At 49.3% G+C, this 27,780-nt stretch overlaps 2 protein-coding genes and 1 long non-coding RNA gene across 5 annotated transcripts in view; 2 read left to right on the forward strand and 1 right to left on the reverse strand.

Annotated features, from left to right (window-relative positions):
* The first annotated feature begins 129 nt into the window (after positions 1-129).
* RAB36 (RAB36, member RAS oncogene family) lies at positions 130-15,504 on the forward strand. Of its 3 annotated transcripts, XM_082203461.1 has the most exons (12): positions 130-626; positions 2,912-2,955; positions 4,209-4,296; positions 5,302-5,393; positions 5,871-5,936; positions 7,019-7,120; positions 7,681-7,745; positions 8,114-8,165; positions 10,221-10,302; positions 12,595-12,685; positions 13,357-13,476; positions 14,450-15,504. In XM_082203461.1, the coding sequence occupies exons 3-12, from the start codon at positions 4,228-4,230 to the stop codon at positions 14,512-14,514; spliced, it is 804 nt and encodes a 267-aa protein (XP_082059587.1). In that variant the 5' UTR covers positions 130-626; positions 2,912-2,955; positions 4,209-4,227; the 3' UTR covers positions 14,515-15,504. The 3 variants fall into 3 exon arrangements, with proteins under 3 accessions (XP_082059587.1, XP_082059588.1, XP_082059586.1); XM_082203462.1 differs by lacking the exon at positions 2,912-2,955 and having other exon boundaries at positions 4,128-4,296; XM_082203460.1 differs by lacking the exon at positions 2,912-2,955 and having other exon boundaries at positions 132-626.
* Positions 15,505-20,561: 5,057 nt separating this feature from the next.
* On the reverse strand, positions 20,562-22,293 carry LOC309521208. Its single transcript, XR_014214565.1, has 2 exons — positions 22,150-22,293; positions 20,562-20,749 (listed from the first exon to the last, which is right to left on the reverse strand). It is a non-coding gene; the product is annotated as an uncharacterized lncRNA (long non-coding RNA).
* Positions 22,294-22,836: 543 nt separating this feature from the next.
* Positions 22,837-27,780, forward strand: part of BCR (BCR activator of RhoGEF and GTPase) — an 89,577-nt gene continuing 84,633 nt past the window's right edge. Inside the window, exon 1 of the mRNA XM_082203011.1 lies at positions 22,837-24,441. Within this exon, the coding sequence (XP_082059137.1) occupies positions 22,863-24,441 (1,579 nt within the window). The 5' untranslated portion in view covers positions 22,837-22,862. The remainder of the gene's footprint in view (positions 24,442-27,780) is intronic.

Raw genomic sequence — 27,780 nt, forward strand, 5'->3', positions numbered from 1 at the left:
TAGTTTCTTCCAAGAAGCTCAGGGTGGTGTACATGGTCTCCTTGTTTTGTTTCCAGTGAAATACGGATGTTGCAAACATTTGTCCGGATATAAACCAGAGCCGCTGTGGTGTAACGGTTAGGGTTTGGGGCGAAGACCTAGGAGAGATCAGGGTTCGAATCCCCCACTCTGCCATGAAACTCACTGGCTAACCCTGGGCGCCAGTCACCGTCTCTCAGTCTTAACCCACCTCACAGGGTAGTTGTGAGGTTGAAATGGGAATTTGGACAACCATGTAAACCTCCTTGAGCTCCCTGGATGAAAAGCTGGGTTATAAACGGAAGGAATAAAAACAACAGTATTTTTAATAATGCTGGTGATTCAGTTCTTTTTCTTTTCCCTTTCCCCTTTAATAAAAGCTGTCCAGCTTTATACAAGCAGCAGGAGGCGTTGCTCAGCTGAGCATGCCAACATCTGGCATTCATTAACCAGGTTTTCTCCCTTCTTCTCAGTGGTTTTTAAGGTTTGCCATATCTCTCAGGTGGTTGGTTTCTCTGCATTTTAACTCCACCTTCTGAGAGGGAGGCGCTCTGGTTCCTATGGTGACGCGGCAGCCCCTTTCCAGACCTGGAAGCAGCTCTTGCACGGTGAGTCGTTTTTCCTCTCACTCTTTGCCCATATTGCCCCTTTTTTGTAAATGCTGAGGGGGAGGGCAGGGGAAAGGTCCTGGTCTGCTGGGGTGGTGGTGGGGAATAGGATCAGCCCCCACCGCCTTGCTTTTTTGCAAATTATCCAAAGGCCAGCTTAGAGCAAGTGATTCTGCAAGCTGTTCATGGCCACCTTGCAACTTCAGACTGGCTGAACTAGGGTGATTTCCCTCCCTACCATCCACATAAGGCTTAATTGGTCCCCCATCCTCTTTTACCTGTTTGTAACAGAAATGCAGAACCTACATAGAGGAGATTGTACAGCAGTTTTCTCCACCATGCTCTTTCTAGAATTCACAAACAAATGGCCACACCTGGAAAAGAAAGCATGTGAGAGAGAGAGAGAGAGAGAGAGAGAGAGAGAGAGACTCTTACAGGTGCATTTTTACAGTGGCTGGCCACTTTGGGGGCCAGAGATCCAAATGGTCCTACACAACCACAACCACACACCCCATGCCGCCTTTGCCAACTTGGTGCCCTCTAAGTGTTTTATTTATTTGTTTATTTACGCGACACCATATAAAGGTAAAAAAGGTAAAGGACCCCTGGACAGTTAAGTCCAGTCAAACTTCGTTATGGGGTACGGCACTCATCTCATTTCAGGCCGAGGGAGCTGGCGTTTGTCCACAGATAGCTTTCTGGAACTAAACCGCTTCTTTTTTGGTTTTTTCTTTTCTTTTAACAAAGTAATAATATTAAATAAATAAAAATAAAAATGTGCACCCCACCCCCAAAACCATTCCATTGTAACTATCCAACCTCCCAAAATTTCAACACCTCTTGCGATGGTTTGACCCCTTTCCGTTTTAACAGTACATCTTCCACAAATACCTTCCACATCTTAAAATAATTTCTCCTGCATATTCCTTGTCTTACCTTAATAGCACATGTTAATTTATCATTAAGTGCTATGTCCCACACCTCTTTATACCATTCTTCCATTTTATATTCACCTTGTCCCTTCCACTTCCTAGCTATAATAAGTCGTGCAGCTGTCAATAAATTTGTGAACAAGTCTTTCATAGCATGCAAACCTCCCACCCCATTGTAAATTGATAATAATTCTACCTCTGGACCCAGTGATTTCTGTTATCTCCTTTAACACCCTTTGGCAAAAAATGTGTACATATTTACATCCTGACCACATGTGAACATAAGTCCCGGGACTAAACCGCTTCTGGTGCAACGGGACACCGTGACGAGTGCCAGAGCGCACGGAAACACTGGTTTGGTTGGCAGCAGCTTCAAGTGAGGCGTGTGTCCCACTGCTACCTAGAGATGCCATTGGGGATAGAACCTGGGACCTTCTGCACGCAAAGCGCATGTTCTACCACTGAGCTACGAAGCCTTCCCCATATTCATAGAATCGTAGAACTATAGAGCTGCAAGGGACCATGAGGGTCATCACGTCCAACTCCTTGCAAAGCAGGAATCTATTGCCCAGCATGGGGCACGAACCCACGACCTTGAGATTAAGAGTCTTGTGCTCTACCAACTGAGCTATTCAGCTCCCCTCATCCACAAACCTTGGTCATGCTGGCTGGGGCTGATGGGAGTTGGGAGTCCATCAACATCTGGAGAGCCATGAATGTTCCCCAGCCCTAGTGTATGGCTTTTCCTGAGGAATGCCAAGTGAGAGCCATTAGGCCCTGACACTCGGTTCCCTCCAACATGCTAAAAACCCCACAAGTTTTTAGTACAGTCCAGACTGGGAAATTACAGAATTGGACAAATTCATGGAGGACGAGGCTATCCTTGGCTACCAGCCATGATGGCTCTGCTCTGCCTAAGAGGCAATAAACGTACCCAGTTCTAGGAATACCGTACACAAAAAAATTCCCTTCAGATGCTTTGGAAAAACAACTCCTGTAGGCTGGAGAAGACTTCTCTTCTCCTTTGCAAAACAAAGCTCTTCCGGAAAAGACTTTTGGCTGAATGCTCTTGGGTTAGTTTTGGTGTCATGCCACTATGCCCAGACTTTGTTCCTGGTGTTGGTTTCTAATCCTGATATTTTACGGCTGCTGGTGGGGGTTGTTGTTTTTTAGGAATGGTGGGCATGGCATAGGCTTTTAAATATTGTATGGCATTTCCTGCTTTGTTAGCCTCCTAAGTTCATTTTGGAAATCAGATGGATCATGAGTTTTAAATTAACATTATGACAGACGGGGGACTTGCATAATGACGGACAGGACCATTGCGGTTTGCTAACTGAAGTTGTTTTCCAGCTGAGCCTCTGGAGTGGCACGAGGCGGCCGGGGAGACGGTTAAAGTGAGTTAAAATATAATCCAAATGGATAAAGGCATGTTCACTGTGAAATGAGGCCCTCGCAAAGGGAGCCACTCTGTGCCCTCTTTCTGGGCTATTGTAAGCTCAGAATGCCACTCACCTCTACTATGGCAACATCCTGGCGATATCCTTTATCCATGAAAGGCCTTGCTGTTTTATTATTCAGGAAAATGCCAGGCTCACTAGCCAACAGGCTGCTAACTTCCTTAGCTTGCAGTCAAACATGGAACTACTAGTCAGGGAAAACAGACACTCCCACAAGTTTTTAGTACAGTCCAGACTGGGAAATTACAGAATTGGACAAATTCATGGAGGACGAGGCTATCCTTGGCTACCAGCCATGATGGCTCTGCTCTGCCTAAGAGGCAATAAACGTACCCAGTTCTAGGAATACCGTACACACAAAAAACCAACTACTTCTGTCAGGGCTTCAAAAAGGCAAGCATTAAGTGCTGGTGTTGTGTTTCGCTGTTGGCAAGTCCCCTGATATGACCCTGATACTGTTTTCTGGTTTGTATTGTCTTTTTCTTTAAAAAAAATGCTTTTTATTAAGTTTTCATTTCAAAGACACCAACACCAACAAGATACACAAATATTTCAAATCTTTTAACATCTGTCTTACTTTACGCTCCGTAGAGCAGTTGACTTCCCTCCTTCCCTTCCGCAGGTTTTCTTATTCCAATCACTAATCCACAGTTCCTTAATAATAACTAAACCATGACATAAGATTTATTTCAGTCCTGCTAACGTCTTCAAATTTCTACAGTTCTCACTTATATAGACCATAAATTTACTCCATTCTTTTTGGTACTTTGTTTCCTCCTGACTACGAATCCTATGGGTCAGTTTTGCTAATTCCACGTACTCGACCAACTTTGTCTGCCACTCCTTCACAGTTGGTATCTCCTGTGTTTTCCATTTTTGGGCTATCAAAACTCTGGCAGCTGTTGTAGCATACATATATAATCTTTGGTCCATCTACTTAATATCCTCTCCTATCAAACCCAGCAGTAGTTCTTCAGGCTTTTTTGGGAATGTCTATTTAAGCACCTTTTTTAATTCATTATAGATCAATTCCCAAAACTCTTTCATTTTATCACATGTCTACCACATGTGGTAAAAATCACCATCCTTTTTTTTTACATTGCCAACAGATTTTACTACTCGTCCTATACATTTTTGCTGGTTTGACAGGTGTTAGATACTAGTGATAGTTTTCTGGTTTGTATTGTCAGCACCCGCTGATTTTGGGCAATGAAGGCCAACTTCCTGCATGTGACGCCACCTGTGAGCAGAGACAGAACCATCTCCCACTTCCCCAAGGTAGGCAAACTGTCCTCCTGTGTCCACTGGGCTCGTTCCCTGACAACCTGAGGCAGTGATTTTCAACCAGTGTGCCTTGGCACCCTGGCGTGCCAGGTGAATGGTGGTCAGGGGTGCCACGGGCCACACCAGCCTCTGCCCCTCTTTCCTTCCCTCCCTCCCCTGATGCCCTCTCGCGTTTCTGCCTCCCAAAGGCTTGCATGGCTGTTTGTTACAGCAGCAGCCCTGGCCACAAGCTCCTTAGGCAAATACAGTGGTGCCCCGCAAGACGAATGCCTCGCAAGACGGAAAACTCGCTAGACGAAAGAGTTTTCCGTTTTGGAGGTGCTTCGCAAAACGAATCTCCTATGGGCTTGCTTCGCAAGATGAAAAGGTCTTGCGAGTTCCTGCGGGGTTTTTTCCCTTTTCCTCCCCTTTTTCTAAGCTGCTAAGCCGCTTATCAGCTGATCCGATAAGCTGATAAGCCGCTAAAAGCCGCTAATAGCGCTAATCCTCTAATCCGTCAATGGGCTTGCTTCGCAAGACAAAAAAACTGCTAGACGAAGAGAATCACAGAACGGATTCTTTTCGTCTTGCGAGGCACCACTGTAGTGCCTCTGGGGCTGGCTGAGGGGGTGTGCCCTGTGGGGCAGTGTGAGGAAGCACCTCTTTTTTGTGTGGGGAGGGAGCTCAGAGACCAGGAGCAGCAGCAGTGGCTGCCCAGAGGACTCCTAAGGAGAGGGGAGAGGAGAGGAGGCTGAGGGAACGGAAGATGTTTGAAAAGCCAGAGGTGCCGGCTCTGCAGGCAAGGGGTGACCTTACTGGGCTCCTGAGCCCCGCAGGGGTGCCGTGGAAAGAATGTAGTTGGTCAAGGAAGCCATGAACCTGAAAAGGTTGAAACCCTCTGGCCTGAGGCATTCCCTAAAACAGAGCCTGTCATACATTTTGCCTTGGGCCTGGCAAAGCTGTCCTAGATGAAGTCCTGGCCCAGTCGATCTCATGTTCCTGCTTCCTGTGTGTCTCCAGTGGTACACACCAGAGGCCTGCCTCCAGCTCAAAGATCACTTCCACGCCCAGGTGAGGAGTGCCTGTCGGAGACAGAACACAGGCACTGTTGGGTGAGTATGCATCAAGGAGAAATGACGCTTTGTGCCGTAACAAGAGTTTCGGTCACAGGCAATGTTTCCTTATGTATTTTGGAACTGACCTGTAATCTTAAGAATATACGTTTTGCAATGTTTCAAAATTGTTCGGGTGTCAAATGCCTATGTAACCTTAAAATCTGAAAAAATGATACCTGTTGACAATTTAGAAGGAACATTGCAGCACAAATAAGATCGCAAGAGGCTGAAGAAAGGTTCACACACCCGCTTATTTCAGGGATCTGGGGTATTGTCTAGTTTATTCAGATTATGGTAGAATAATTATTATTTAAGCATTTTTTGTGTTTTACTCTGCACTATTTGTATCTCATATACTGTATGTGTTCTTTGTAATGTTTTTATTGGTCCGAATAGAAGTATTAATCTGATATGGTTCTTCCATTTCAATGACACTGTGCAATGTGAAAAAAAACCCCAACATGTGTGTTTCAGGCTAAAAATATCAAAAGTGGTTGTGGTGGGAGACCTCTATGTTGGAAAAACAAGCCTCATCAACAGGTACAAATCTGTTTTGACACTTAGTTTTAGTGGTGTTTGTCAAAGACTGTCCAAAGTTCCAGCCTCAAAGTGCAGCCACTGACCTCAGTTTATTAGTCTTTTCTGGCTGACCAGTTTGCATCGTAGCTACCACCTGCCTGAAGCAGTGCTTGCGAAGCACTCCTTAAGGATGGTACCAAGAAGAGGAGACACCCCAGGTTACAGTTATGTGTCTCCTCCTGACCCATGCCTATGAACACAGCTGCCAGTCTCTGTTTTGGAGTTCCTCCTGCTCAGAACTTGGAAAGGCTCTTAGATGGGTGTTTAACCACACAGCTTCCGCTCACATACAATGGTTACTAGGAATAAATAAAAAAAATCCTTCCTGTAGCACCTTAAAGACCAACTAAGTTAGTTCTTGGTATTATCTGTAACTGGAACAATGGTTACTAGGGTTTTCTCAGAGAGTTTATTTAGTACAAGAGAGCGGGCCTTTTCTGTGGTGGCCCCCCAATTGTGGGATACTCTTCCCAGAGAGGCTCACCTGGTGCCATCATTACATGTCTTTAGGCGCCAGGCAAAAACATTCCTCTTTACCCAGGCCTAGGGCTATCAAAGAATCTATGGCCTGTGAAAGTGTGGGGGAGAGGACTGTTATTATGATGACTATTTTATTATCTGGCTCATAGTATGCTTTTTATTATGTTTTTATCCTTGATGTTCTGTAATGTGTTTTTAATGTTGTTCACCACCCTGGGATCTAAGGGTGGTACATAAATTGAATAAATAATAATACTGTAGTGGAATATTTCTTAAATACTACTACTATGTGAAAACCTTTGATTTAAGGCAGAGGTAGCCAACATGTCTTCTTCCCTCACCTATTTTTCATTGCTCTTTCTTTCAAACATCCTCTTGTCAGCATTCCCACACCCTTATTTATTTTATTTCCTGCCCTTCACCTTAAGGTCCCAGAGCAGGTTACAGAATTAAAGCACAATATTAAAAACCATCTAAAGCAGCCAATAATAACAATAATAATAGCAATAATAGCAACAATAATAATAACAATAAGGTGGGTACTCCCCATTTTTCCCTTGCAGGTTTTGTAAAGATGTTTTTGACCGGGATTACAAGGCAACCATCGGAGTGGATTTTGAAATTGAGCGTTTTGAGATAGCTGGAGTTCCATACAATCTTCAGATGTAAGTTGGAAATGAACACGCGGCTCACCATACGTGTGGGATGCTTTAACAGAGCCAGCCAGAATAAAAGAGACATAGAACCATAGAGCTGGAAGGAACACAAAGGGTCATCTAGATCAACCCCCTGCAAGGCAGGAATCTCAGCTAACGCATCCATGACAGATGCCCATTCAACCTCTGTTTTAAAAACTCCAGCGAAGTTTTTAAAGTCCATTCCACTGTTGAACAGCTTTCATTCAGGGGACCAATAATGGCCAAGTAGCCATTATTCATTTTGAGAAACAGACTTTTTACTAGTTGTAAACCAAGGGGCAGGGGGGATCTGTGGGGGGATCTTTCAGATGTTGGCTGAGCTCCAACTCCCCCCAGCAGCCAGCAAGGCCAGTGGCCAAGACGGAAGTGTGATTAAAAAGGAAAAAGGGCATCTTCCAGATGACATTGACTCAAGCATCACAGTCTTCTTCAGCTTGTACTCCTAAGCCATTTGCTTAATCCCTGGGCTCACTTAGGCCCTCTCTCACCATGACTGATCAAACTTCCCTTATTCCACTCTTGCCCAGATGGGATACAGCCGGCCAGGAGAAGTTCAAGTGCATTGCATCCGCCTACTACAGAGGAGCAGAAGGTGAGGCAAAAGCTTTTTGCTTCCTTGCTAGCAGGGCAAAAGCTGACTCCTGGGGTCTGCAGACATTCTCCCATTTACTCTGCCTCCAGGGCACTGCCACCGCTGCTTTGGGGAGCCGTGTAGACACGACTTAGCCCCAATCCATACCTATCCTGTCATTTCTGATGAAATGCTGCATTTTGAAGCATTCCCCCCCCCCAAAAAAAATCTGACTTTGAGGAAGAGAACAACTCGGTTGCATTTTAAGCCAGCGCTGTGTCCCCAGCCTCTTTCCTTCTGGATGTCTGCTGAGTCAGAACTAAAACGGCTCCTTTCTCCTGCCTTCTGGACCTAGAATGTCTCCTAATCCTCTCTTGGTTTCGTTGCAGTGATTATAACAGTCTTTGATTTGGCCGACATCCAGACTTTGGATCACACCAAGTAAGTCCTTGCCATTCTTGCTTGCAGAAACTTTCCTGAGGACTGGGGGGGATTAGACAGGCTTAAGCAGGGTGGACCTGTCAGTGGTTGTGAGCAGGAAGGAGGAGGATAGGGAGAAAACCAAAATGAGTTGGCTCTGGTTCCACTTCCTGTTCAGTCTCTCTGCCAGTCCCTTCCCACCAGCACTGGCCACAGGTTTCCCACTCTGATAAATAGAGAGGGTTGGTATTGAGGTTTCAGTCACACTTGCTGAAAGAATGAGGTTCTTATTAGCTCATTGCCTTGTGACACAGAAATGGCTGCTCTTCATGTGAAATTGGTGGCAGACAGTTTCCCTGTGCGCTCTCTCTCTCTCTCCTTCCTGCTGTCTTGTTTCTGTTTAGCCTTTGACATATTCCCTGGAGGTGTTTGTATTTCCCTGGTGCTGGCACCATTTATCTGTCCCACGGGGGCCTCCCTGCCCGACTTCCCTCCAGGGTTTTCCGTCTGCACTCGGTAAAGATGGCTAAGTTGCTCACCCCCTTTGGTGGGCCAGACACGAGGCATTGCTCCAAGGGGACTGGCAGAGGAGGAGATATTATTTTTTCTCAAGAGGGAAGAACATATGGTGTGTGTTCCTCTTTCTCTGGTTTCCATTTCCTCACCCCTCTGCCCCTTCCTCCTGTTCACATCATGCTAATCCCCAGTTCCTCTCATTACTGCTTTCCTCCAACGGATCACTTTCTGTACTTTCATATACTACACAATCAGACCCAAGATCAGGGGTTCTGTTTCAGGATGAATGAAATCGGCCAACATGTGGCTGGTGGACAATGGAGCATGTGTCACTGTCTCTCCTTCACATGTTTTGGATTACAACTCCCATCAGCCTCAGCCAGCACAGCCAAAGGTCTGATGGGAGTTGTAGTCCAAAGGCCGACCTAGGCTCTTGCTCACCTGTTTATGAGAGCCAGTGTGGTGTAGTGGTTAAGAGCAGTAGTCTCGTAATCTGGGGAACCGGGTTCGCGTCTCCGCTCCTCCACATGCAGCTGCTGGGTAACCTTGGGCCAGTCACACTTCTTTGAAGTCTCTCAGCCCCACTCACCTCACAGAGTGTTTGTTGTGGGGGAGGAAGGGAAAGGAGAATGTTAGCCGCTTTGAGACTCCTTAGGGTAGTGATAAAGCGGGATATCAAATCCAAACTTTTCTTCTTCTTCTTCTTCTTCTTCTTCTTCTTCTTCTTCTTCTTCTTCTTCTTATTCAAAGACCAATCCTAACACGGAGAACAATATCAGGTGGTCAGTTACAAGCAAGCAGTGCCGGCTTCCCACTTGAGAAATGCCTGATAAATCCTTATATCTAGCATGTCACTATCATAAGTTGCTTATTTATTCATCTTTTCAGCTCTGAAAAGTAATAATACTGCCATGTGCAGTTGGCCCAAACTACTGCTGATGAGAGCAGAACTTCGTGGGGCTCCCCGTTCTATCAACATTGTATTTCTTCCTCTTCTAGGAGGCTTCCTGCGCACCATTCCTTTAAAACACATTTAATGCCCATTCTCCTTCTTTGCAAAATTCTGGAAACTGTAGTTTGTTTAAGGCAGTGATGGCCAAACTTGGCCCTCCAGCGGTTTTTGGACTACAACTCCCATCATCCCTAGATAACAGGACCAGTCGTCAGGGATGATGGGAATTGTAGTCCCAAAACAGCTGGAGGGCCAAGTTTGGCCATCACTGGTTTAAGAGTACTGTGAATAGTAGCCCTGTGATGGTTCCCAGGATTCTGTTTGAGTTTTGTGTGCTTTAAATGTATGGTGTGTATGCAGCCCCCATTCCCTCCAGAAGTCTCCACACTGGGCTGATCCCTTGTCATTTTTCATCCTACGCAAACTGCCTGCATCATATCATTTATACCCTACCCATCTGGCTGTGTTGCCACAGCCACATCTGGGCAGCTTCCAGTACATATAAAAGCATAATAAAACATCAAACATTAAAGGCATTTACATGAAACTCAGCCATCTTGTGCATTCTAAATCCTTCAGACATTTCCTCTGTCCTCCTCCTTTTTCAGGCAGTGGCTGGAGGATGCATTGAGGGAGAATGAACCAGGCTCCAGCTTCGTCTTTCTCGTTGGAACAAAAAAAGATTTAGTGGTAAGTGCATGGCAGCTCGCAAAATAAATGCTGCAGCTGCTCTACTCGGAACCTTGAGCAGTATTACAGAACTGCAGTTTCCATGCACAATTTATTTGTCCCGTCTGGATGGTAACTGTGTGATGATGGCTGGTTGCCGGAAGCTCAACTTGCCTAACAGCAGGGCTAGAAGAAGTTCTAGCCATCAGTAACTGCAGCGGAACAGCAACAAATAACCACAACTGGGGGAAACAGAATGTGTGGGTGCACAACAGTGACCTGTATCAGAACATCTGGCCTGCAATATGAAGCCTCCAGTTGGGAGCACTTGGGACAAGCCTGGCCAACACATGCAGGACACATAGATAAAAGGGGCCTGAAGCAGAGAGAGGGACAATGTCCTTTGTGTGCAGAAGCTGGAGCAAGGGATCCCTGTGGTCTGTGGTTCCTTCCATAGCCAAGACCCGACAAGGATTCAGAATTCACTTTTCTTGCTGTTGAGTTCTTCTTCTTCTTCATCATCATCATCATCATCAACATCATCATAATCCTGAGCAGCCTCTAGCACAAACTCTTTCCTGGTGTCTTTTCAAACCATTTCTGCTCATCAGCTCCTTGCCCTGCTGAAGCAGGGGAAATGTGCCCCAAAGGATTATGCACTTGTCAGTTCTGGACAGATTTCTTTGGTAAGGCAGCGGGAGGAAAATGCAGGTTTAAAACTCAGAAGAGACCAGCAGCCTATCTAGGCTGACAACAGATGCTTAAAGGCAGCTTCTCCCCTTTACTGTAATAGCTGTACATGGGATGGATACAAGTTCTTTTTTATAATAAAGGTTTTTATCAATGTTAAGTCAAAAGTTAAAATAAACAAACAAGAAAAAAATAAAGTTATAAAACGTAGGAGAAGGACAGAATTTGTATTTTCCAAATAACAGAGAGCAGATACCATAGAAAATTTCAATCAGCAGAATACCACCATAAATGCTATTTTTTTCCTTTGGGGTTCAAATAATAATAAAAAATAATATATATATTTTTTATTTATACCCTGCCCTCCCCGGCCACAATCAGGCTCAGGGTGGTTAACACTAATAAAATTACAATAAAACATAATAGAAAAAGAAAAAAACAGTTAATTAAAATACGGGTTCAACTGTAAGGGCAGGTTCATGTGTTACATTTTCCATACACTGTGAAATAAGAATATAATAATTGCCCAGGTAGAAGGAAGCAAAATTTTCTTGAGCTGAACAGGTTCTTATCTTATGTATCCAACCACGTATGGTCAGATGCTTTTTAGTGCCAGCAGGCAGAGCTTAAAAGGCGGCACAGTCTTCTACAGCTTCTGTTTGGCAGGCTAATTCTTCAATGCATTGGTCTAATTCAGCCTTTGCCAACCTGGTGCCCTCCAGATGTTCTGGACGGCAGCTTCCATCATAGCCCACATAGCTGGACGATGCTGGGGCTGGTGGGAGTTGCCAACTGAAACATCTGGAGGGCATCTGGTTAGAGAGAGAGATGGGGGCAGGAATCCAATGTGGTTCACTTCTAAATGCAAATCTCATCTCATTCACACTTCCTTTTTTAAAAAAAAATGAAGGAAAACTCAGCTTTTATCTTTAGAAATTTGCCCTTCTCCAAATGTTCCTATACAGTTCACCAGCCCCCAAAAGTGCATAAAAAGGCATAGTGGAAATGACTTGTAAGCATCTGTGTCTATCAAGCGAAACTGTATACAGGAAAAATGTGCCCTAAAACACTTAAGAATTTTTGCAAGGACCTGCTTTTTGGGGGGAGCAAACTAATGTGGAAATGCAGCAAACTGAATTGGGTGGGGCGTGGGGGGCTGAAAAGGTGAGAGAAGTTGGGATTGACAGACTTGCCCATCCCTAGTTGGGAAAAGCTAGTCTAATCTCTTTCCAAAGCCAACTCATGGCCACATTTTGCAGAAGCAAATCCCTCTCTGTTCTTAAGAAGGAAAAACGGCTGTTAGGTAGGTCATACAGTGGTACCTCGGGTTACATACGCTTCAGGTTACAGACTCCGCTAACCCAGAAATATTACCTCGGGTTAAGAACTTTGCTTCAGGATGAGAACAGAAATCATGCTCCAGCGGCAGCAGGAGGCCCCATTAGCTAACGTGGTGCTTCAGGTTAAGAACTGTTTTAGGTTAAGAATGGACCTCCGGAACGAATTAAGTACTTAACCTGAGGTACCACTGTATTTGTGTTTTGGGGGTGAGGGGGAAGTTTACCCATTTGCAGCGCAACATAGAGATTGCTGTTCCTTGGCTGTGGTTCCTTTCTTTTTCAGTCTGACGCTGCCTGTGAGCGGACAGAACAGGACGCCATCCACCTGGCCAATGAAATGCAGGCAGAATATTGGTCCGTTTCAGCCAAGACAGGTGAGTTGAGCCTATTGAAGTGTTTGGGAGTGCCAGTGCTGCAGGGCTGATGGGGTGGGCATGCCAGCTGGTCTCTTTCAAGGAGTTAAGCTGCCAGCTTGCCCAGGGACTTATGTGGGACAGTGTCTTTCATAGTGATGCTCTGCTTGGGTACAGAGTTTGATCCTTGTGAAATGCACCCTTCTGCTCTGGAACTCCACACAGGCTCATGCCAAGATGCCAAAGGTAGTCCCTTGAATGCCCCCCCATTTTTGGGAGGGGGGTGGGTAGGGATGTTGGAAGAGACACAAGCCATTATTTTGTTTATAGCAGCTGTCTATAGTACCACCCTGTGTTTAAAACGGGAGTGGCTAACCCATGACCCTCTGGATTTTGATGGACTACAACTCCCATCATCCCCAGCGAGCAGTTAACTACAACTGCTACAATTCGAGAGCCACGGGTTAGCCATGCACGCTTTAAAGCTGTGTTTCCCAAACTTGGGCCTCCAGTTGTTTTTGGACTACAACTCCCATCATCCCTAGCTAGCAAGACCAGTGGTCAGGGATGATGGGAATTGTAGTCCAAAAACAGCTGGAGACCCACGTTTGGGAAACACTGCTTTAAATACTTGAGCCCCTCAAAGGTTACAGCATTTCCTCCACCTCCCCACCCTCTCTTTCTCTCACCAGGGGAAAACGTCAAAGGGTTTTTTTCCCGAGTTGCTGCCTTGGCCTTTGAAAAATCAATGCTGATGGAGCTGGAGAAGAGCAACAGCCGAATGGCTCAAATTGGTGCAGGAAATCTCATCAGTAGGTTGAACTGAATTGTCTTTGTTTGATTAAAAACAAAACATTTTCAAGGGATGAGGATAGTGGGGGGCCAGATAGCTTTTCCTTCTGCTTAGAAAAGTCTTTCCTGACTGGTTGCTCTCCAAGCTTTTTGGGCTGCTCTCCAACTGTTTTGGGCTACGACTCCCATCTGCCCCAGAATTGCAGGACCACTTGGAAACTTCAGCAGACCTGAAAATGCAGTAGCAAAATGACTGACTAGGGTTCCACTTAAAAAAGGTAAAGGGACCCCTGACCATTAGGTCCAGTCGTGACCGACTCTGGGGTTGCGGCGCTCATCTCGCTTTATTGGCCGAGGGAGCCGGCGTACGGCTTCCGCGTCATGTGGCCACCAGGACTAAGCCGTTTCTGGCGAACCAGAGCAGAACCAGAACCGTTTTCCTTCCCGCCGGAGGGGTGCCTATTTATCTGCTTGCACTTTGACATGCTTTCAAACTGCTAGGTTGGCAGGAGTTCCACTTAGGACTTGCATAATCTGTGTTTTAAAACTGGTTGCACTGGTTTCTGTTCTGTTCCCAGGCCCAATTCAAGATGTTCACATTCGTCTTCAAAGTATGAAATAGGTTATAGGCGGTCTTTCTGGTATCTGGGGCCCCTTTTCCTACTTCTCTGTGTTCTGTGCTGTAGCACACACACCTTCCCTTGGGTAAGCTGATTCTGTCTTAAGTGGTATAATAAATATAAATGCATATAGCAGCCCCTCCCCTCCACAGTGACTAGGACTGATAGGACTTGCAGCCCCAAACCTCTGGAAGGTACCAGGTTGGGGACCCCAGCCTTCATGCCGACAAGCACAGGAAGCTTGCCTACCCATCTAGCACCATGCAAATGTTTATGAAGACTGGGATAAACGCCGCTGTTGCCTGTTAACCATTTCTGGAAAGTGATGTTCTGAAAGGATTGATTTGGCCATTTCTTTGTTCCCTTGTTGCAGAAATAGAAGAGGACTCGCCGGAGACTTTGGAAGCCAACCCACAAGCCAGCCCAAGTTGTTGCTAGTAGTCAGCTGGGGGTATAACAAGTTCCTGGCCTCTTGGAGGATTCGCCAAATTGCACTTCAGGAAAGCAGCTGAATATCTGAACAAGCAGCAGCAGCAGGACGAGGAAGGGGGCGGGGAAACAGCGGTGCAGCCCCCCCTCCCCGCCAAAGCCCACTTTGCTTTGATCTCCCTTCAGGGGCACGGACAGCCTCTCTCCTCTCTTTGGAAAAATTCTATTTTCTGAGCTCACGTTATGGGAAATGATCTGCCTTTTTCCAGGAGGGTGTGTTTGTTATCAGCACAATCTGTCTTTCTCTTTCTCTTTCTCTTTCTCTTTCTCTCTTTCCCTCTCCAGGAAACCCATCCTGTTCCAAACTTGCAAAGCCTGTTTCTGTGGAAAGGACAGACCTTGGGAGTGGAGAGCACATGATGGACCTGCCCTATGAGAGAGGCTGCAGATGTGAAGGAAGCTCAGATTTGGTGTCTCTCTGTGAATTCAGTTAGACCTGCCGCCCTCCAGGTGTTGGGGGGCTAAAACTCCTTCTAGCCCAGCTAAGGGAGCAGGTCAGTCTTCCCTAGATGCCTTGGACCTCTGACTGTGGCTGGAGGGAAATGTAGTCCCAAAACAGCCTCTACCAGCTGGTGTTCCTGAGAGTTGTAGTCTTGGCAGCTTTGCATCCTTCTCAAGCTGAATTTCTCTAGTTCGTGCTCACCGTGGTTAATCATAGTGCTCACTTAATCATGGTTAAGAGCAGCAGGAGGAATCTGTAGAGTCCGAGGGGTGGGGAAATGAAGGAAGAGAAAGCACGTAGTCCTGTGGTCCTTCTCAGATGGTGGTTAAGGAATGAGCAGCATCATTCCATCTTAGCCAGTGGTAGGTTGCCTCCCAAGTCCGAGGTGTGGAATGATCCCACTTCTCTAACTGCCTTAGATATTAGCAGCTGCAGTTGTACAAAACTGGTCTTTATTTTCATGTCAGTTGTGGAATTAAACGTGCTTTCTGATGTCCTCTGAAGACTGATACTTTGGAAGCCAGAACAATTTATGCTAAAACATCCCCCTACCCCAGGAGAAAGGGGAGAGCTGCTTAAAGCCCAGAATGTGCCTCTTGGCTAGTTTGGTGTGTGTGTGTTCCAGCCAGATTGGATGCTGATGGGCGAGTCCGTCATTTCTCTGCTGCGTTTAATCTTTCTGGCACCTTCCCCAGTCTCTGGGCGGGCACTGGGTGCCACAGACTTTCTGTTAGTGTAAATGTGGCATGTCTCCTCCCTAGTGGCCAGAAAACTGCTTGGCCCCTGAATCCAATGAGAGCTGAACATGTCAAAAGGCAAAGGCTGTGCACACATTATAGGCTTAAAAGCACAGCTAAGACGGGTTCGTCGTCGTCCCTTCTTAGTATGGATCAAAGCTAGTTTGTGGGGAAACACACCAAAGCACAGTATTTCATCAGAAACAATAGGCTAGATCTGGATTGTGGCTAATGTTGTGTGTACACTGGTACGTCGGGTTACATACTCTTCAGGTTACATACGCTTCAGGTTAGATTCCACTAACCCAGAAATAGTACCTCGGGTTAAGAACTTTGCTTCAGGATGAGAACAGAAATCGTGCTCCGGCGGCGCGGCAGCAGCAGGAGGCCCCATTAGCTAAAGTGGTGCTTCAGGTTAAGAACAGTTTCAGGTTAAGAACAGACCTCCAGAACTAATTAAGTACGTAACCAGAGGTACCACTGTACTCCTTTCCAAACCAGAAGTGGGAGTGAACTGAATGTGTAAACAAGCTTAGATATGGTCCCTGAGGGAGGAGATTACCTCCTTTCCTTTCTGAACCGAGCTGATTGCTTTCACTCCCATAGGAAACTGTCCAGGGCACCACTTGGGGATCACTGTGGCTCCCTGTCTCTGGCCAAAACAGTGGAAGGGATTGGAGGAACTTTCCAGAATTCAAAGCAAGCCAAGGAAATGAACTGCCCAGTTACCAAGCTCTCTTCCTTCCGTGGGGAATCAGAGCAGGGGTATCAAGAACCTTTGCCTTTGGCTCCCCCTTCTGTTCTCAGGCTCTCTCGGGGTCTGGCGTCCCCCTGGAAGCCACTCAGATCCCCCCCCTTGCCTTATGATGCCACCATTCACGTTCCTCTGACTGCCAATGACAGTAATTGTTCCTTTTGGAACATGTAGGAGGCAGCGAGGGCGCTTTCCACCCGAGGCTGTGCTATTTCCTGCAACGTTATAACATTCAGTGCAGCTCCTCTTCCCTCAGAAATAGACTTCATATGGCGCTTTTGAGTTGCGTTTTGACTTTTGGTGGGGCGGCACACTCAGCCGAGCAGGCGGGGCAGAAAGGGGAACGAGTCATTACGACAAGTACGAGCATCTGTGATGATGATGCGCGGCTGAGTCCCAAGGACTGATGTGGGTTCTGTCCCAGCGTGCCAGCATCACGCATTTTGCAAACAAACATTACCTTTGAAAGATCAAACAAAATACAAAGGATACGTTGGGTTTGGTTCATAGGTCAACCAGGGAAGGTTCGCAGGCTTCTCCCTGCACTGCTGGCCTTGAGGCAGCCAGCCAGACACAGCTAGGAGCAGGATGCAAGGCCAGATTGACACACTTGGGTCTTCTCCAGAAAACCAATTATTCATGTCTTGATAAGATCAAGCACGGGGTGTGTGTGTGTTCCTTTTGAACTATGCATTCCTTCACCACATACAGGATTCTCCTCTGCATCCTTCTGTTAGAGAAACAGAAGAGGATGATCGACAGAAAGGGCACAGCTCTTCATTTTAGCAACAGGACAAGAAACCACCTTGTCCTCTATTTGTGACAGGTACACGAAGGCCTGGCTTTAGGGTGTGTGGCTATCACGATCAATCACTCATTTTCACACATTCAAACACACACTAAAAAAACTTGTGTGACGTTACTGTTGACAGATAGCTTAGTCAGGATGTTCAAAGGAAAAACTCGTAAGCTCTGGCTGAATGAAAGCTGCTTCCCTCCCACCCCCTTCCATTTGCTTGTACAGTCATACCTTGGAAGTCAAACGGAATCTGTTCCGGAAGTCTGTTCAACTTCCAAAATGTTCAGAAACCAAACCGTGGCTTCTGATTGGCTGCAGAAAGCTCCTGCAGCCAATCAGAAGCCACGGAAGCCCGGGTTTCAAAAGAACATTCAAAAACCAGAACAATCACTTCTGGGTTTGCAGCGTTTGGGAGCCAAAATGTCCCGAGTTCCAGGACGTTCAGGATCCAAGGTATGACTTTAATTTCTTGATCCGATTCTAATTTCTCAGTTTAGCTTTTATATTTATTTGTTTTATAAGGGAAGGGTTCTGCAAGATGCACCTTCTGTTTGCTCATCTGGCAGAAGCTGTCAGGGGCACGGAAGTTGTTAGCAGCCAGGTAAATATTGGAGGACTCCTTGCTTTTGCACTGAGGCCTGCTGGCTGGCAGGCAGGCAGGCAGGCAGGCAAGTAAGTCCCTTCTCTCCTGATGCCTCCCAGAGGAAATTATTCTGAGAGGCTTAGGTGGGGGAGCAAGATGCTCAGGGGCATATTATGTGAACAAATGGTGCATGTGTCCATTAGGAGGCAGATTGGGATCTACTGGGAGGTGTCTGGAGTGCTCTGCATTAGGAGGCCTGCCTTCGGAAAAGGAATGCTAAGAAAAATGCAATGCACCCTTTTGTAAAAATGGGTTACAACAGCTTTCTAGCCAAGGTATGTGTGTGAGGGAAACCAGCTACTTTTGCCCACAGGAGGGAGTGGCAAAAATGCCTGGCTGCTTGCATGGTTTCTTCAGAGTTACAGCAAGGGCTTCAGGCTCATTGTGGGAACACGAGAGGGCTTGTGTGGTCGTGAAGCTTGCTTGGGAGCTCTTGAAGACAAGCCTGCCTGCAGAGACTTTAGAATAATAGAATTGGACAGGACCTTGGGGGTCATCTAGTCCAACCCCTTGCAATGCAGGAATCTTTTGTCCAGTGTGGGTCTCAAACCCCAGATGACCTCAGCAAAGTGGTCCGAGTTCTTTCAAGGGGCCATTTTATTTTAGTAAAAATAATACATAGGCTGCTTTGTCAGAAAACTCTCATAAGTGATGCTCATTATAAAAGATCTAGGAAAGGGGCATGGGATTTGTGCAGAATGCTGACTCTTACATGCTTATGGTCACGCCAAGACATTTGGTATGCTCTGCTCATTAACACGTGGGAGGAAGTTCTCCTGAGCCAGCGCCATTGAGAAGAAGCCCAAAAATGGGAAGAGCAGACTGGGAGGCGGACAGATCTCAGTGGAAAGGCAGCTCCTCTGAAATGAAAGAGAGCAATGTGAGATAGCATCAGTGTGTTTCAAGGGCTCTTGCTCAGGAGAACTGCACCGTCGTGGGAGGCAGATCTGAAGGAGCGCAAATCTCCCACCCTGTGCCATAGCTGTCAACAGTCCCTTATTTGGCGGGAAAGTCCCTTATCCCAGCGCTGTGTCCCGCTGCTGTCCCTTAAATTTCCCGGGTTTCAAAGGAAGCAGCTCCTCCCCCTCCCTCCCTGCCGGCCAGGGAGGAGGGAGGCTCCAACTGTGTTGCTTGGCTGCGTTGCTCACCCAATAAGGAGTCTAAGAATGACTGGGGGGTGGAGCTTGCATGCCTTGTGCCGATCAAATCGGCCGCGTTGCCTGGGGACTCGCCTTTGCTCAGCGCTTCCCAGCGGAGAGGTGACAGTGGTTTTCCTTGCTGCATCCCCTTTGCTGGGTTGCTGCGCTGTGGGAACCACCGCTTGAGGCTTTGTTTGGCTGCTGGCTGGGCTTTCTGCCTTTGGCTCGGAGGGGCTCAGAAGTTGAACATACCTGTGCTCCGAAAATCCCTTATTTTGGCTGCTGATCCCTTATTTTCGAGGCTGCTGGTCCCTTATTTTCAAATCTGTAAATTGACAGCTATGCCCTGTGCATCTTGAGGAAGAAGGGCCACTGGGCTCAATGGACAGCTTACTCTCCATCTGCCCTGCAGCTAGCATGAATACGTAGCCTTAATAGTGCCTCAAGTGAAGCCCACCTGTCACAGCTGACCTCCACCTATCAGGAATCCTGAGCCTGGCTTCCTCAAGGGGGAAAGAAGTGGATAAACCCAGCATTAACTTCTGCAGCATATGCTCCAGGGTAGATTAATGCAGTGTGGCCACCGGTCTACAGGGCATATAAGAGGCCTTCATGCCGAATCCCCTCCCAGCTCATTTGTTGACTCGAGGGTGATCTGCGGTGCTGAGCTCCTTTCGGAAAGCTCCTTGAGGAAAGAAGGGAATCCTACATCTCCCCACTATTTTAATTGGGTGTACATTTAAATGGGCGATACGAAGTTGTTGCTTGCTTGTTTTCTGTAATAATAATAATAATAAGAAGAATAAGAATAAGAATAAGAATAAAATTTATTATTTATAACCCACCCATGTGGCTGAACTTGCCCTATATGTATTTTAAATTTTAAGTGCATCAAGACTCTGATATATAAAAATATTAACAAAAACAAATAAACAGTTAAAATCATAATAGCATCAAAAAGCAACTGTCACAAAAAACGTCCTAAATCATTTCCGAAGGGGTAGTTGTGCTGGTCTGGTGCAGCTAAAACAAAGAGGCAATGGGAGGTAGGGGGAAGAGAAATTTATTATCCAGTCCAAAGATGGCAAGACAAATGCCTTCTGAAATAAAGCTGCAATCCTATATGTGTTTATTTGGAAGTCTGCCTGAGAACTGAGAACCCCAGCTTTGAACCATCTTGTGCAGCAGGGATTATTCTGTGTTAAGTGGAGGAATAATCTGAATGCTAGCAAACCATTTTCCCAAGAGCGGGCGGAAGGAAGTTGTCATAATTTGTCCTGATATGCTAGAAGCAAAAGTGGTTAAGAGGTTTGATGGATTATTGAGCAGCATTAAAAATGGAGCAGGCTTAATGCTTTGGCGTGAGCAGCAGCAACACCCTCCATCTATGGGTCCCAAAGCCCTCCCCAAACACCAGTTAATTGCCTGGCAGCTCCTACAGGCCAACCTCCCACACAGATGGACATAATAATAACAACTTGCTTTCATCTGGAGCCTGTTTATTTTAGTCAGGAAGCCTCTCTGGGTTTCTGGGAAAGGAGGGCCACATGGCTGGGGCTGAGCACATGAAAGACATCCCGCTCTCTGCAGACAATGGAATGGCTCAAGATAGGCTGCCCAGGTGATGCCACGGGGAAGGGGGGGGGCTCTGCTCCACCCTTTGCCTAGGTCTCAGGAGAGGAGAAGAGAAAGGTTCTGGGTTGAGAACATATAAATAAGCAGAGTCATCCCATCCTTTGCAATAAAGGTAAAGGTAAGGGAACCCTGACCATTAGGTCCAGTCATGGCCGACTCTGGGGTTGCGGTGCTCATCTCACTTTATTGGCCGAGGAAGCCGGCGACAACAGTCATGTGGCCAGCATGACTAAGCCACTTCTGGAGAACCATAGCAGCGCACGGAAATGCTGTTTACCTTCCCGCCGGAGCGGTACCTGTTTATCTATTCGCACTTTGATGTGCTTTTGAACTGCTAGGTTGGCAGGAGCAGGGACTGAGCAACTGGAGCTCACCCCATCATGGGGATTCAAACCGCTGACCGTCTGATCGGCAAGTCCTAGGCTCTGTGGTTTAACCCACAGCGCCACCCACGTCCCATCCTTTGGAATAGCCACAGCCAAAAAGATCTTCAACTCCATATGATGGCGGGAGAGGGACTCTGACAAGCTTCTAAGCACATAAGCAGAGGCCTGGATCTTCATCAGACCCAAGGCCCTCTTTGCCAATTAGTTAAAAGAAAGTATTTCTTCCCACAGCTAAAACTATGAAACTGCAGGAGGCAGTGATGACCACCAACTTGGATGGCTTAAAAAGAGGATTGGGCAAATTCATGGAGAGAGGGAAGGCTACAGGGGGGTGCAAACCTGAATTAAATATTGGGTGGGGGCAGTTAAAATAAACCCTGTCCCAAATAATCACATAATGTGGCGCGCACACACACAACATTTGAATGGGAATCCCCCTCAACTTGGGGAAGGATGGCCCCCTCAAATATTTTATTGGAGGGGCTGAAGCGACCTCGGCTCGAGCAGTGGGCTCCTATGGGGCAGGGGTACCAACTTGTGCAAAATATTGGGGGAGGCCAGGTAAGCCCTGCCCTGCATAATCAATCACAAGATGCATAATCAATCACACACCCCATTTGAATGGCAATGCCCATCAACTGGAGGGGAAGCCGTCCCCCTCAAATATTTTATCGGGGGCGGCGGGGAAGGGACTTCGGCCCCTAGGAGTTGGCTCCTAAGGGCGCGAGGCGCTCTTGTGCTCGGATCCTGCATTTGGCTGTGAGAAAAGGATGCAGGCCAGCAACAAGGCTCTTCCGCTGCTCCATTCTCGCAAGAGAAGCCCCCTACCCAGGAGGGGTGCCAACTTGATTTTTATTTTTTTAATGGGGTGGGGGCAGGTAAACCCAGCCCCGCATAATCGACCACATGACACGGTGCACGCGCACTATTTGAATGGCAATGCTCATCAACTTGGGGATGAAGGTTGCAGCCCCCCCCCAAATATTTTATTGAGCGACCGAAAGCCCCTCGACCCTTTGGAGTTGGCTCCTCTGCCCCAACAGCATTACCGGAAAGGGAAGCGCCCTTTCTCCTACCCTAAGCTGGGATCTGATCCTTTTGGCAGGCCTGGCCCAGCCAGCCGGATCCACGGCAGGCGGCGGTGGCGAGGCGCTCTGCACGTGCTCGGGGCTGTGGGCGGGGCGACGAGGCCCAGCCCGTCCCGCCCGCCCCCTCCTCCAATCCCGCCCCCTCGCGCCGCCCCGCCTGGCCTCCCGCCCCGCCCTCGCCTTCCCTGCGGCTGCCATCCCGAGCGCGAGCTGGGCCAGCCGGCGATGGGCAGCCGCGACGCGGAGCCGCCCGGAGAGCTGCAGCCCGACCCCGCCTGAGCCTGCCTGGATCAGTAGCCGCCGCCGCCGCAGGATGGGCTAAGGCTCGGGCCCTGCCGAGGCCAAGGAGGAAGCCAGCAAGCAAGCAGGCAGGCGGAGAGGAGAGGAGCCCGCCGCCCGGGCGCGTGAGGCAGGCTGCCGGCCGCGCTCGCCTCCGCCTCGGCTCGCGCCTTTGTTCTTGCCCGCCCGCCCTCGCCGAGGGGGCGGCGGCGGCGACGGCTCCTCATGGGCAGCGCGGCCGGGGCGCCCGGGGCTGAAGCGCCGCTGCTGCCTCCGCGGACACCCTGCCTCCTCCGGCGGGGGATGAGCGCCCCCCGCCGCCGCCTCCTCCTGCTCCGCCGCCCGGTCGCGCCGCTGCCGCCCTGACCGGCCCTCGGGCCGCCTCCGCCGCCGCGATGGTGGACCCGGTGGGCTTCGCCGAGGCGTGGCGCGCGCAGTTCGCCGACTCGGAGCCTCCCCAGATGGCGCTGCGCTCGGTGGGCGACATCGAGGCGGAGCTGGAGCGCTGCAAGGCGTCCATCCGCCGCCTGGAGCTGGAGGTGAACAAGGAGCGCTTCCGCATGATCTACCTGCAGACGCTGCTGGCCAAGGAGAAGAAGAGCTACGACCGGCAGCGCTGGGGCTTCGCCAGACCCGCCCGCGCCGGCCTCGACGACGACGACGAAGACGAGGGGACGGCCGCGGCCGACGACGGAGACGTCGGGGCGCAGACGACCGGCCAGGCCAGGCCGCCGCCGCCGCCAAGCGGCAAACCCCATCACCACCACCGGCCGCGCCCGCCTGCCCTCCGCAAGCTCTCGGCGGCGCACAGCGACGGCTCCGAGGCTGACAGCCCGACGCAGCAGCCCGACGGCAACGGCGAGGCGGCGGAAGGGGGCTCCCCGGCCAGGGCCCGGGCGGCTCCCAGCGGCGGGAACAGCGGCAGTAGCCGCCGCCAGCGCCTTCTGAGCGTCTCCTCGGAGAAGGAGGCGGGCGCCTTCGAGCCGGTGGGCAGCCGGGAGCGCGGAGGGGGCGGCGGCGGCGGCGCGGCCAGCAACGTGGCGGCGCTGCGCTGTAACTTCGAGCGGGGGCTGAAGAAGTCGTTGACGACGGCAGCGGCGGATGGGAAGGAGCCGTTGTCCGCGCCGCCCTGCTCGTCGGACAAGCCCTTCTACGTGAACCTGGAGTACCACCACGAGAAGGGCCTGGTGAAGGTGAACGACAAGGAGGTCTCGGACCGGATCAGCTCGCTGGGCAGCCAAGCTATGCAGCTGGAGGCACGGAAGAAGCTCTTGCCGGGGCTGCGCGGCCGATCGACCGAGGCCTGCTTCGGCGACGGCGACTACGACGACGCGGAGCTCAACGCCCGCTTCCTCAAGGACAACCTGCTGGACGGCAACGGCGCTGCCCGCTCGTCCTCCGCCTGGCAGGCCGCCCCCTCGGACTTCCAGCCCTACCAGAGCGTTTACGTCGGGGGCATGATGATGATGATGATGGCGGCGGCGGGGGGCGAAGGCGCCGGGGAGCCCGGGGGCAAAGGCGCCCCGCCGACGCCGCTGCTGCGCGGCCACTCGGGCGCCGCCGTCGAGCCGGAGAAGCCGCTGACTTGGCCGCGCCGCTCCTACTCGCCGCGCAGCTTCGACGACATCGGCGGCGGCTACACGCCCGACTGCAGCTCCAACGAGAACCTCACGTCGAGCGAGGAGGACTTCTCGTCGGGCCAGTCCAGCCACGTCTCGCCCAGCCCCACCGCCTGCCGCCTCTACGGCCGCGACAAGAGCCGCTCGCCCTCCCAGAACTCCCAGCAGTCCTTCGACAGCAGCAGCAGCCCCCCGACGCCCCAGTCCCAGAAGCGGCACCGGCAGCAGCAGCAGGTCGTTGTCTCCGAGGCCACCATCGTGGGCGTCCGCAAGAGCGGGCAGATCTGGCCCAGCGACGGCGAGCTGCCGGCCGGCAGAGCCTCTCTGGACAGCTGCTACCACCTCGGAGAGGCAGGTGGGTGGGAATCTCCTTTTGTGTCCTTGTTCTTCTTCAAGAGGGAAGGGGTGTCTTCCTTTTCTATAGCATGCAGGAGTGTTGAAATTCCTGATAATGGTGTATGTGGGGAGTCCCTTTTGTTTTCTGATGGGGGGGATATGTTTTAGCCATATAGCCACATCTTGACTCTGTACCTGGCTGGGTTGGGGGAGTGTCTGACCTCCCCCTTTGCACAGCTTTGTGATGCCCTGCCTGGCCCACTCAGGTGAGGTCCTCAGGTTGGGCCTTCTCCTCTGCTGCCTTCCCTTGGTTGGGTCAGGTGGTGCCATCCTGAGGCTCCTTCTCCTTCTGTGGAAGCTGGGAAAACACCATCTGGGGGCTTCACATGGCCCTTTATCTCTTGGTGGGAGGGAGGTGCCAGGATGTTGGGGTGCCCAAAGGATCATTGGCTCTAGATTGCAGATGTTGGGGTGGCAGCAGTGGAGGAGGAGGTTGCCCAACTCAAGTGGCCCTTGGACCAGTGGATCCTGCCTCTTTAGCCTGGTTGGGGGGTTCTGTTGTATTGCTCAGAACGACAGGAGAGCAAGGTACACCTGAGCCCCCTCCGTCCTTTTGCCTCCTGATTTTGAAAGACATCATGGACTAGCCCTGGGCTTTAATGGGCTGCTCGGGTGTCCTTGTGCTGCCATTGAGATGTTACGGAGTGTGGCTTGGCTTGTGTGATCCATGGGTCACCTGCATCCAAGCAGGTGCTCTGCTGCTGAGCTGCTCCCTCCCCCCTGTGTTAACAGGCCTGTTGTGTTTTGAGTCAAGGCCCAGAATCTACCTGTGATTCATTTTCTCCTGCAGTCATCACATGGTAGTGCAGTCATCACGTGATGGGCCCGGGTGTGTGGATGCACCTGGAAGTCATCTGGCTCAGCCTTTCCCCAACCTAGTGCCATGCAGCTGTTTTGGACTACGGCTCCCAGCCCCCATGGCCATTGAGGGGAATTGTAGCTTCAGGGCACCCAGTTGGGGAAGGCTGATCCTAGCCCCTTGTGCTTTCATTTAGGAACCTGCCTGGGTGACCTTTCAGTGGGATGCTAGCTCATCACCTGCAAGGCTGGACATACTACCTTCTTGGGCCTGAGACTGCTATGCTTCTCCTTGTTTAAGTGTCTTACTTTTAAGGAGTGTGTCTTCCTGGCGTAAACACTGGCCAGGTGTGTATTGTGTGTCTAGGCAGATGCTGGACTTGATGAGAGCAAGGCTGATTAGGAGCTGCGTGTACCTTTCTAACAGACACTGGCTTCCCTTGTCCAGTTCTGAGATGATGGACAGTGGTTGTCGCTACTGGAAGTTCCCCCTGCAGCTTGCCAGGCATTGTCACTGGACCTCTGCTTAAAGAGCAGAGCGGGTTTAGCAAAGCAGTAGCTGATTCTATAGAACAGGTCTAGCAAAGGCCTTGGATAATAATTTATTATTGAGTTATATCTCCTCATGCTTCCTGGAAGTGCCCCTCAGGTAGCCTACGGCCCCACAAATTCACCCCAATACCAATTAAAAATCTACATTCGAAATCTTAACAAGTACATGGGTAATGGGGACAGCAAAGGACATGAAAGTGGGGGGAAAAATTGCATGCTGACAATCATTCTAAAACGATAGGCATTTCTTTTTAATATTGATGGATGCTGGAGGTGCTGAACTGGAAGAAGTTGTGGCCTCTGGAGTGAGGGTCCAGACTGCTATATATATAGATCCTTCACCTTTGTCATTCCCAGAGTCAATATTGTAATAAGGAACAGCAGCCTGACATTTGCAAACAGCTAAATTCCTGCCTGCTTGGCTGGGCTTCAAGAGGCTCTCAGAGGTTTTGAAGCTCTCAAGGAGAGTTGGGATCCTTCGTCCTCCTAGTTTGGCATTTGTTAATATTTAAATGCAGGTAAAGTGTCTGAGTCTCCTTTTCCTGCCTCTCATTTATTTCCTGAGAATTTATCTCCCCACCACCCCACATTATATGGGGAGGGGGATTGTTTGGGCTCTGAGCTGGCTTTGGCACATGGAAGGCGAAGGCTCCTTATCCTCAAAGTGACCTCTCCCCTCCCTCCCTCCCTCCCAGATTAGAGAGCCCTCAATTTCTTTTCTTCTCAAGACTTGTGGATCTTGTGCGAGAAGCAATGGGGGCGGGGATGGGAGAGGGAGGAGGCTCACCCACTGGTCTAATCTGAACTGCAGCCATCTGTCCTGTGATGATGCTCTTTAGATGTCTGCGAAGCCTCTCCTCCGGCTTGCAGTTTCCTGGGCAGGAACAATAGGAGGGGAGGGGAGGGTGCCCAGGCCAATGCCTCCGGGCCCTCTCTTCTCTTTCAGCTGCCTGGGCTGTCCTTGCAGAGAGGCAGGTGCCTTTTAAATGGGTATTCCCTCCTCCACACACACAAAGCTTTTGCTCTTCTAGCAGATGAAACCCTGAAACTGTGAGGCACCAGACCTGGTTCCCCCTGCAAGCCCAGAATTTGTGTGTGTGCCTGCAAAGGGTCATGTCTCTCCATCCCACAGAAACAGCAGTGCAGTACCTTGAAGAGTAAGCCTGATGCAGGAAGAAAGGGCCCCTTTCCATCATGGCATTAACCACATCCACTGTTTTATTTTGTCTATGCTTCTACGTTGTTGTTGTTGTTGTTGTTGTTGTTGTTGTTGTTGTTGTTGTTGTTATATCCTACCTTTTTAGCAGACCGGGGCTGCTAAATTCAGCTTACACAAATTACAACAAGACAGATGAAATACAAAAAATAAATAAAAAAGATATAAAAGATAATGATTAAGGATAATTTAGAATTAAGGCAACGTTAAAAACCAATCTTTTAAATTCAGGTAATCAAAAACATGCGCTGCTCCTGGTGGTTAATAATACAGGAAAAAGACACCTTTGAAACAATTAAGGTGCATAGCAACGTAAATGTAAAAGGAAGAGAAGCCAGAACTATGAAGAACAAAGTGGGTGGCCTCTCAAAATAACCTGAGCAGGAAAAGAGGCAAATCTGCCTCTGGGGTTTGTTTTGACCTTCCTTCGCTTGAAGGTAGAAGGCAGCTGGTTGTGAGGGAGCAAAATGAAGTTCTGTAAGGGAAGATCTCAAAGCCGGGTCTGCTACTGAGAAGGCCCCACTTTCCCTGGATCCCTGAAGTAACAGCAGGACCAGCTGACATGGAAGGCAGTATTCTGGACATTACAACTAGCGCTCTAAATTGTGCCCAGAATTGAAGCTGCAGTAAAGCAGGAGTGAGTTGCATACTCCCCAAATCTGACTGTGATCAAGAGCCTGGCTGAACCAAACTCCTTCAGAGGCAGCCCTCCATCGAGTGCATTGCAGTAGT

The sequence above is a fragment of the Podarcis vaucheri genome (genome assembly GCF_965113315.1).
Source record: "Podarcis vaucheri genome assembly, chromosome: 16".
In the NCBI taxonomy this organism is placed as follows: domain Eukaryota; kingdom Metazoa; phylum Chordata; class Lepidosauria; order Squamata; family Lacertidae; genus Podarcis; species Podarcis vaucheri.